This window comes from Emydura macquarii, unplaced genomic scaffold (assembly GCF_026122565.2).
Source record: "Emydura macquarii macquarii isolate MOO-44397 ecotype Brisbane River unplaced genomic scaffold, CSIRO-AGI_Emac_v2 contig_691, whole genome shotgun sequence".
NCBI lineage: Eukaryota > Metazoa > Chordata > Testudines > Chelidae > Emydura > Emydura macquarii.
Genome location: NW_027130828.1, coordinates 8998352 through 9009093, shown reverse-complemented (window position 1 = coordinate 9009093; position 10742 = coordinate 8998352). Strand labels below are relative to the sequence as shown.

Here is a 10742-nt window from a genome sequence, read left to right as displayed (position 1 = left end):
CAGAATATGCTCCTGAAAAGGAGAAGAAAATAAATAAAAACCTTGACCGATGCAAGGGACAGCTAAAGTCAATGGGCTTTTCAGAATGAGCAATAAAGCATGCTACAAAATGATGGTATCATTGGTACGTGTTAGAAATGCTCCTTGCAGAGTTTTCTGTGCTGAGAATCAAGACATATTATGGATGACTAAATTATACCTCTACATTTTGCCTGAGAGAGGACTGGGGAATAGTCCTTTGTCTATTTACATACAATCTTGTTCCCAAGTGAATGAGAGTTATGCCTTTCACTTCAATGCCATTTGGATCTGGTCCCCACTCCAGTTTGTTCAGGTCAGGCTAAGGATTGCACACTGGTTAACCTTAGAATAAGGAACTAAGGGCAGTAACAGCCACTGTGCTACTTCAGCTTTCTCTATTAAAAAAAACTTGAACAATTGGTTCCTAAAGGCCTTTTAAACATTCCAATCACCCCAATGAACGCCGTTTCTATTTTCACCCATTTGATGGTCACTTCATATTTTGGTGGTTGTACATTTCCCTCTAAAATGCATTGGACCTCTCCAAACTTTCTTTATAAAAACAACATTCATGGTTTAAAACTGCAAAATTAGAAAGTTTGTGCATCTTCATGAAGCTGCATTTATTGGCAATGGTACAAACTTGACAGAGAACAGGACACGTCTGATTTCAGCCCCGTTCAGGTCTTCTGGGAGCTCAGCTCTTTGAGGGTTTAAGCTTTTTAAAAATTCTGTTAAATTCTGATGCACCTCAGTTTGCTTTGCATGTCACTTTGCCTTCTGCCCCATCCGTTCTATAGAACTAGTTTCTGCAGCAAAAGATTAGAAACTCCCAGTTTAGCTCAGCATTTTCTGGTTGCCAGGTTTTCCATGTTTTTTCTTTCTCTTGACCTTGGATACACCCGAGTCCATCCCACTGGAGTATTCAGATCGCAAGATTTCAGCAAGGCGGCATTTGCCTTGGGTTTTCCTGCGAAGGTCAGACCTGGAAAGAAGAGAGCAAAGAGAAGAGGTTTACATTTCTTTCCTTTTGAAACCCAGTTCGGTGGGTTACTTATCCTACAGCTGTGCCAATGACATTAGCACAAGTACAGCTTCTTTTCCTTGATGCCTGTTTTGAAATTCTGTATGATGCAAAATTAGATATTGTTGTGACAGTTTTTCATAAAAGTGGCAAAATATCATGCCATTTTTAAAAGGGAGCCTTTGTTCTGAACAAATGCTCTGATGGGGGGGGGGGTGCGCGCTGATGGCTGATGAAGTGTGTGACACAGCAGTTTGCAGATAAAAACCCCCAGCTTTAAGACATTGAACCATGGAAATATTTTATAACAGAGCTAAACACTGTGCTAAAAAAAACCCCCCAAACCCCAATTCAAGACAATTGTTTCTGCCAGTAGCCTGCAAATACGCACATCTTGTTGGCTTTTGTGGCAGATTCAGCAATTTCCTGCAATATCTTTGAAAAATCTTATTGAACCAAGTTTAAGTATCTTTGGAGTCCATTGTATGAAATGCAAAGGTTCTGCATTATTGTGGGTCTGGGCAATCAAAGGACCATATTGAACAATGCAGCAGACAAGAATGGTCTTTTGGGACAATATGTGTGAGGTGGGTTTCCTGTGAAATATCCACTAATTCCTGCCTCCCTCTGTGGTTATGCAAAAACCCAGCCTTTTGAAGCTATGCCCTGAGGAAGGGACCAAGGTTTATTGGTTACCTATTCCTGGAATCTGAAGATCAGGATGTATAAAGGAAAGATATGCATGGATGTACTTTTCTGAGTTAACGCTGTTATGAATTTGTAACCACAAGGTTTTGAAGGACTGACTCCTACCAGGGTCTCTGCTGGAGCTGGTGGGCAAGGTAATCTCGGGTAAGTTGATTAGCATGCATGTAGATTCCTTCATTGTTTTAATATGTTTTCTCTGTGATGCTTTCACCTTAAGAATTCATGTGCTTGCTTAGAAAGCCCTGTGTTGTAACTTTATATATGAGGCAATTATGCTGCTTATAACCTCTGAAGAGACAGCAAAGCACTGATGCTGACCTGTTTAGGCACTCTGGCATGTGGGGGAATAACACAGTGTAGGCAGGGAATCATGCAGCCTGGAAAAACCCCGGTCAGGAAGAAGTGTGATGCAGGTCTCTGCCCAAGACAGGTGATGGCTGAGGAACCGGACCAACAAGGGGGAATACAGATGAGTTGCTCAGAACTGTGACAGCTTCTGCACCAAAGACTGGTACAAAGGCAACTGTATTCTGATTGATCGCTACATTCCAAAGTGGACCTTCCAGAGCTTCTAAACTGCTGTGTGAAAATATAAAATAATCCTCAGCACCTCTCCTCTATAGGCTCTGCCAATGTTCTGCTCCGTGACCTTGGGCAAGTCACCTCCTCTCTTGGGTTCTGTTTCCCCTCCCACTCTTTGGCTGCCTTGTCTGTTTAGATGGTAAATTCTTCAGGGCAGGCGCGATCACTCACGATGTACATGTACAGTGCCCAGCACAATAGGGCCCCCGCTGTGCTTGGTGCTATGGTGATAGAAGTAATAAATAGTCATAATCGATCTCAAAGCCCTTTCCAAAGTGGGTAAGAATGAATCTGCTCCTCCACAACAGACAGCCTGCACATACCCCAGCAGTGATGTTCATTCACATGCATGACTGTGATCTAGACCAGAGCCTTGGAAACCACAGGCTTTTAGTCTTGCCTTTTGTGTTGTATTATCTAGAAACGTGCTAAGGGGGTCACAGAAACAGTCAGAGAAACAACCCCTGCCCAGCGGGAGAGAGAGTCTGGATTGGACATGGCACAAATGAAAGTCAAACCAGAAAGGAGGGAAGGGGAGGATGGCAGAGGGTGACAGTAGGCTCCCATGGTACAGGGTGAGCATGAGCACAGCCTGCTGGTTCAGTTCCTTTCCTCCTCCCACTTCTCCATTTGTTGGTTCCCTTTCCTCACGCAGGTTTCTTTGGAAGATGGTGTTTGCAAGGGAGGTGGGGCTTGATGAATGGGGCTTTGCAAGGGCAGGGGGTAGCCTGGAAGGTGTGGAAGAGGGGCTCAGCTGCTCCTGTGGCACCATCCCCATCCTCACCCCAATGCTGCTTAGGACCCCTTGCGTGGTCCAAGGTCTGTGCTGGGAGAGAGATCGGAGACGGGGCAGGCTTGGGGCATGCACAGCATCTCCGCCTCTGGGCTCGCGGAATTAGGTAAAAAAGATGTCAGACAGCCCAGTGCTGAACAATCTTCTTTGCAGAGCTCCTTCCCCTGCCTTCAGACTGCACTGGAGCTATGCAGCCAGCAAACCAACCACGGGCAGAGGGCTCTGCCAGGGGCCAGAGCTGGAATGGAGACACAGGGTTTGCACCTCAATGATCTTGGCCTCCCACAGATTCCTTGGGCTGTTCCAGGTCTGGGGAGAGCCTCCACAGACCTTTCTATGAGGGGGAGAGCCTCATCCCCTCAATGGAATGCTATGCATATGCATGTGCGTGCGCGGGGATCTCCACAAGGAAATCGTCATGGAGATTTCCTGCTTCAGAGACCCTCCCCACGCACCACACGGGAGGGGACACTGTGGGCCTTACACTTCATAGGCCATATCCTAGTCAGCTTTTAAACAGAATCCCCTGCTGATTTTCAAGCGGGGAGCGCTGCTTAAAAATGAAAGGCACAAGACAGCCTCGTGGTCGGGGCTTGAGCATGTTGCTTATTTATATGGTGCTCATCTTTGTGATGGCAGCGCCCCTCCCAAGTCACGAATGAAGAAGAAAGAACAACGGACTTTCTCTCTCCCTTCCTCACCTGGAGGAGCAAGTCCTGCCTAGGGAGGGAATTTTTTTTTTAAACTCCAGCTGCATTTTTACTTTTGGACTGAGCTAACTTTAACTTTGTCGTAAGGGTTTATATTGCCAGTAGAAATGCTCAGTGCCAAAGACTTGTGTTTCAGCAGAGAGAGTGAGCCATAAAAGTACAGTATGATATAAAAAATGTTGTCACCAATTTGGGATGACCTGTCTTAACCCTCTTGGGATTTAACTTTGCTCTGTTCTTTGTAGTTTACAAGTGCCGACCCCCTAATTCCTGGAAGAATCTTCCTGGCACATTGGCCTCTATCATATATCCAGCGATCGCTGGATAAAGTCTAAGTGAAGGGGTCTGATGTCTAAGGAGATTTCACACGTCTGGCAGTTTACTCATGGAACACAAAGCATTTTGCAAATGCTGTATGCTTATGGCCTGCTCTGTGATGCAGGCAAATACTAGGGTCAGTTGCACAAGAGATGGGGCCGTATAAAAGTATCTAAACAGACATTTAGCAGATGGGGAATCTGAGGCAGAGAGGTAAAATGAGTCGCCCAAAGTCACATAATGAGTTGGGGCCCAGTCAGGAACAGAACCTAGGAGTCTTGACACTCAGCTATCTGCTCTACCTGCTAGACTAAAATCCTAGGCTCTCCCCCCACCCCATTTACTTATTTAGGTGAGTTTCCCAACATATGATGAAGTTTCTGACTGACACTTTCATTGTCCCCAAGCACTTACTACAATAATATGAGGGTTACCAGGCAACAAATAAGTTTACTTAACAACACAGAACTATTTGCTGCTAAGGACACGTGATCTACCAGTAGCTGCCAGGCTGAATTTCAGCTCAGCAGGGAGGTCGTACAGCACTTTATTATCAATCAGGTGAAATCACTGCCCAATTAGTAAATCAATACCCCCTGCTACTGTGATCGGCTGTAGATGGAGAGGCGGGGATGCAGGAGAGGGAAGGCTGCTTCTGCAACCAGTGCCACAAATCGATGGAGCTGTGCTATGGAACCTACACTAATCATTAAGAAAAATATAGTGCTGCTGCTGTCAGGGCTCTATTTAAACAAGACGTGCAAGAGCCACAGGCAGCAGTAGTAACCCCTAGTAATAATACAATTTGGAAGGCCAGGATCACCGGGCCACATTCTGATCTCAGTTACACCACAGTAAATCTAGAAATTCCACTGACTTCTGAGTTACTGCAGATCTCCATGGCCTCATCTACAAGAATAGCTGTGTCAAGATGACCATAGTGAGGAAGGATGGCCTTGCGGTTATGACACTGGGCTGTGGGCTTATATCTGGATTTTCATCCTTGACTCTGCCACAGAGTCTCTGTGCAACCTTGGGCAAATCACTTGATTTCTCTGTGCCTCAGCTCCCCCATCTGGAAAACAGGAACAACAACACTCTTGCGCACACCTGTAATTAAATTGCAGCTTTGGAGAATAGGGCACCAGGAGTCCCTGAAGAGGGACAATTAAGGGAGCAGAGAAAAGAGCCCAAAATGGTTTGTTTCATTCTGCGCAAAGAAGAAGGCGGCTGAACGTGGCCAGTTTTCAACAGAGGGAAAAGTTCGGCTCTAACCCGGAGTCATTTTGCTCATGCTTTAAGCACAATGGGCAATTCCCACATCACTCTGAATACAAAACCAGGCTAGTATCCAGCGGGGCTTTTCAGTGTAAGAAGCTGGCGGCGAGGTCAACCTTGACCCCCACCCCACACACTGGTATTTCTGAGGTCTCTGCAAAGTGCCAGGTGCTGGAATGTGAATTCAGGAGGACCTCCCCATCCCTCCCTCTTGGTTTCTCTTTCCAAAAGAAAAACTTTAGACAATGTAGAACTGACACAATAGACAATACATGGAAAAGTGGCAGGGCCTGGGAGGAAAAAAGATAAGAGAAAACATCATCCTGGGGATGAAAAATGAGGGAATGCTCTTTTTCTTCCCAGCGTTCATCGCTCTAAAAAATAAGTTTTTTCCCATCCCCACCTTGCCCCACAATCCAAGAGGCACCACCCCAGATTGTCCCCTCCATGCAGGCGGTCAGGCAACTCCTAAATGCAGACTCTTGGTGCCTTTCCTAACAACCTCTCCTCCCCTCAGAGCAAAATCCAATGCCTGTTCTTGGACCTGTATCTTTCAAGCACTATCCTTCAGCTCTAGCTGCTCTTGGTGCAAGAAATATAACCCACACTTTCAAAAATCCAGCAGAGCATACCAGGCTTTCACCCTGTCTTGGGCACTTGATGGCTTTTTGAGTGAGGTGGACTCAAATATTTATCACCTTCTGGACTCCAATGCCATTGATGGCCAAATGCGAGGGAAAGAAAAATCAGGGAAACATCCAACATGAAATGAGTTGTGACACAGCCAAGATCCAAAACAAGACTAATGATGCTGATGCTTTGCACCAAATGGAGTTTCAGAACATTTCAGCAGCTGTGGAGACATTCTGGACAACTGTGAGGAAGAAACAGGAGTGAGAAGGATAGGAGAGAGTGGCAAAAAAAAAAACCCAACAAAAAACAGCCAGAAACTGTTCTACTTCTCTATAATTTCTGCATTTATATCCCCATTTATCTCTTCATTTTGAAGAGATCATCTGCTCCTAAGGCTTGTTCTCAGTCTCCAAGTCATAAGATCCACCTGTGGCATCACAAAGTAGAAAAAATTATGTAAGAGAGTCAGTCAGTCTTAGGAATTCAACATGAGAAGTGAAAAGAAATGGATCTAAAGAAGACATCCCCCCACCCCCCAACTGTTCCCCATGATGAGTTTTTTCTCATTCCCAATCAAGGCTTTGACTGTTTCAAACACAAGATGGAAAGGGGCTACCAAACTGAACAGAAATTTTACTGTTACTATTGAACAGATTCTTCCCCCCCCCCAAGTTTAAAGAATCAGTACTGTTTTGCAAAGCAGAGAGACTAATTCTTTAGAGCTGCCACTTTGCTTCCTCAGGAGACATCTGCTGTGACTGAGTCACCTGGAACACTGTGACAAGAGGGGACATCCTTTCTTGGTTTAGAACCTTTTGATTCCCAAGCCACTTAGGTGTTTTTGAAAATCCCACTGTAAACTTTCTACAGCAGCCTGACGCTACTATTAACTGTGCGGCACATTAACACCCCAGCTTGCTTTGCTCTCACCGGATCCTGGAGCTGTAAATTCTGTAGTAACTCTAGTGCTCCCTATTTGGTTCTATAACTTGTGCATCCAAGTCCTGAATATCCAACAGAGAAGGCTACTTCTATCAGATTCAATTTGCTAGAATATGCACAATATACTCCATGGTTTGAGAATATCAAACATTCATTGTTTGAAAGGACCAAGTGATACCAACAGGAAAAAAAACAATCTGAAGTCATCCTTAATTTTCACACTAAAATTCTAACAGGCTATGTTTCATGGATACTTTTGTTTCATTGAAGAACTGTGCAGAATGCTCAACTCAACTCCTATATGCTGGATTAGTTCCAGGGAACAGAGGTGGGCGAATCCTCTCGTTTCTGGACCATAATGAGAAATCTGGTGCCTCCAAGAAATCCCTATCACCTCTAAACTGTGAACAAACTCACTCTCAGTGACCTTCTTTCAACTTGCTCAGCCCTGCTTGCTCTCTCGGTCTTTGTCTTCAGCGGTGTGAAATCCTGGTGCAATGCAGTGCAATGAGTCCATATGATCTTTAACCAACTCAGGTAGGTTGCAGCAACCCAAGGAGTTCCTAGAACTGCTTCAGCTGAAGAAAGAGTATCAAGTTCTGACGCACAGACCTAGAACTCATGGTGTGTCTTTGGAGAAGAACTGAGCGGACTGTGTAATTTATTAGAGAACATTTCAATGTGGATCACACCATCAATCTGCTTGACAGCATCTCCTACAGCTAATTCCATCCTGTGGCTGACCTTGTGCCTGGCAACAGGGCTGGGATACCTCTGGGCCAAGGCTGTCACAACACCTGCTTTTTCTACCTATTGTGTTGGATGCACCATCTGCAGCCAACGCAACCCAGGCTTTTTTGGGCAAGGAATTCATCAGTGATGCTATGCTCCTTTCGACAAGTCAACAGATGGCCCACATACGACGTCATCAGCTGATGCAAACAAGCTCAGTAAGATAAAGGGAAGATATCATTGGATCAGACTGAGCATCGACAGTCACTCTGCTGAAAAAATGTTAGCCAATAAAGAACCCAAACAAAGAATTATCATCTAGTTCGATCGTATTATCCTTATACAGAGAAGAACTCATCAACCATTCCCTGTTCTCCTCTCTGTGGAGACAGAATGAAAAATGCCACGGGAGAACTGTTCACCCCATAACACCCTGGCCTATGTCTGCTCACTCAGTTGGCCTAAGAGCCAGAAGAGACTTTTCAAATAGAGAGAGGTGTTCAATTCCAGCAACAGTCATTGCAATTTTCTGGCTCCACCTGCTTAGAGCATTGCAAAACCAAAAGATGGAGCACAGATTCTGTGCTCTGGCTTTGGAGGGATAAGACAGGTATTCAAAGAGCACCTCCTCTGCCTCTTTTGTACAAAATATGGTATTTATGATTACAAAGCATATGCTGATCTCAGGACAAACCTTCTGGTACCATCATGATGCTGGTAAGTAGGACTTGCCTGTTTTGTTTGAAATACCTTGTGGAACTACTGTGCATTTGTCTCTATTGACTAGCTCCTCTCCTAACTGCCATTCCTCCTGCATTTTTTGGATCAATTTTCAATTTCTGAATGCGGTTCCAGCCCTTCTCTTGTATCTTACATTTGGCCCAGTTTGCCTTTCTGCAGAGCAGAGAGATGATCAACCAAACTGAGTGAAATCCCTCAATGGGCAAAACTCCAGAGCTGCCGTTGACTAATTAAGTGATATTAAGGAAGCTGTAAATGCCACATAAAAATTGGCAGGCAAGCTGCTTCTAATGATTAGATTATTGCTTTGTAGGGACATACAGCTGCAGCCTTGCTATGAGAGCCCTTTTGTTAGAGGAGTCAGTCTTTTCAAGGTTGTCAATGCCAAGGAAAAGTTCAAAAGGTGTCACAACACCAAGCATACCAAAAAAAGGGTACCTGTTTGCATCCCATTCAGCTGCCCACCTTGCATCTCCAGCAATGCCTGTGTGTGAGGCAGTCATGAGAGAGCACTGCCTAGTAATTAGGAGAAGGATATGACTTGCGGTATAATCATCACCCCAAGGAGAGTTAGTTTAACTGACCACTGACAATGTCAAAGTGCTCACCAGATGAACAAGTGTAGCAACATCGCATCTTAGAGGAGGGCAGGCAGAGGAGAGACCAGCTGATCAATGTTCCGCAGCAGTGGTGATGTAAATGGGCACCACTGTCTTATCTAACTCTGAGAAGGCTTTTGTGACACTGTGATATAAAACGTCTGAACTCAGTCTGTGCTAATGCTTTCATCTCTGGTAGCACAGATACAGATGCAGCATTGCTGAGAAACAGGTACTGATTTTCCTAATGTCGACAAAGCCATAGGGCTCGAATCATTAAGGTGCTGATCACTCATAACTCACTTTAAAGTAATTGGAAGTGGAGGGAAGTGAGCACACGTCTCTGGACTGGGCCCTTATTGGGGAAGGAAATACTCACCATCCAGCTGGTCAACGTGCTTGGCACTTTACAGTCCGGCAAGTCTGACCTCTGCACCAAAAAGCTTCTCATCTAAAGAAGAACTTTTAAACCTTTCTACCTACCTAGCCTCACTTAATAGCTAGGCGCATCAAATTCACTAATGCATTTATCCTCACATCACCTTTATTATCATATTCATTTTACCGATGGGGAACAGGGTCACAGAGAGATGATGTGACATGGCAAGGTCATTCAGGAAATCTGTGGCAGAGCTGCAAACTGAACTGAGGTTTCGAGAACCCTAGCCCAGTGCCTTAACTACAAGACCACACCTCTTCCCTTTCCCTGAAGCATCAATTAACGGATAAAGGCCTTGGTGGTGATTTGCTAAAACACTTGCTCAAGGTGTTTTAGAACCATTATTTAAATTAAGCCTCAAAAAGACCTCTGTGAGGCAGGCAACATAGACTAGTGGGCTGATCTGGTAAATCCTATGTTCTTTATACCTCTTCATCTGTTCCTTTATGTTCTACTCCTCATTTTAACATCCCCTCCCTCTCCCTCAAAAGAGAGTCAATACTCAAATATGAACCGTTACTGTTAAATGCAAACATTGTACCTAACTTAGAATTTGGTAGTTCCCGAGATTTTTGTGCTTTTGTAATTCAAAATGGCTTCAGTGAAGCAGAGAATTCCCAGTCCAACTTGGCAATCAAGCAGCAGCTCTCCCCATCCTCATTATCCCACATACAGCCCTCACACACAGAAAATAACTGGATGGATATGGAACAGCATTCAGGCACAAAGGAACGTGGGAATTGCCAGACTGGATCAGACCCTAGGTCCACCTAGTTCAGTGTACTATCTCTGACAGTGGCCAGCACCAGGTGCTTCAGAGGAAGGTGTAAGAACCCCACAGTAGACAGATGGGGTCTAATCTGCCCCCCATAAAGGTCTCATCCTGATCCGTAATAGAGATGGCTTAAACCCTGAAGAGTGAGGTATTTTCCCCTTCCAAACCTCTTTTTTGATTGCATTAATTTCAACAATTCTGGCTATTTTGTTAATTATATAAACATCCAATCCCGCCTTTCGATCTTAGTAAGTTTGTGACCTCAATGACAGAATGTGGCAAGAGTTCCACCATCTTTGACAGAAGAGAGAAAACCACCAACACCTCATAAAGAACTGCTAAATAAATGCAGCATTTCACCTTCCAAGGAGATCATGAGTGATTATTTTAATGCAACACGCCATTTTCAGAACAAAGTCTGGCAAAGACTGGTATTATTAAGGGGTT

The 10742-nt window shown here is 44.6% G+C and overlaps 1 protein-coding gene across 2 annotated transcripts in view; it reads right to left on the bottom strand.

Moving 5' to 3' along the window:
* Nucleotides 1-611: 611 nt before the first annotated feature.
* Nucleotides 612-10742, bottom strand: part of DDX31 (DEAD-box helicase 31) — a 66794-nt gene continuing 56663 nt past the window's right edge. The window contains exon 21 of one of the 2 annotated variants that reach the window (XM_067541610.1): nt 612-1006. In XM_067541610.1, the coding sequence (XP_067397711.1) occupies nt 859-1006 (148 nt within the window). In that variant the 3' untranslated portion in view covers nt 612-858. Of the gene's footprint in view, nt 1007-6392; nt 6495-10742 lie in introns of those variants that run through there. The other variant, XM_067541611.1, reaches the window with a different exon arrangement.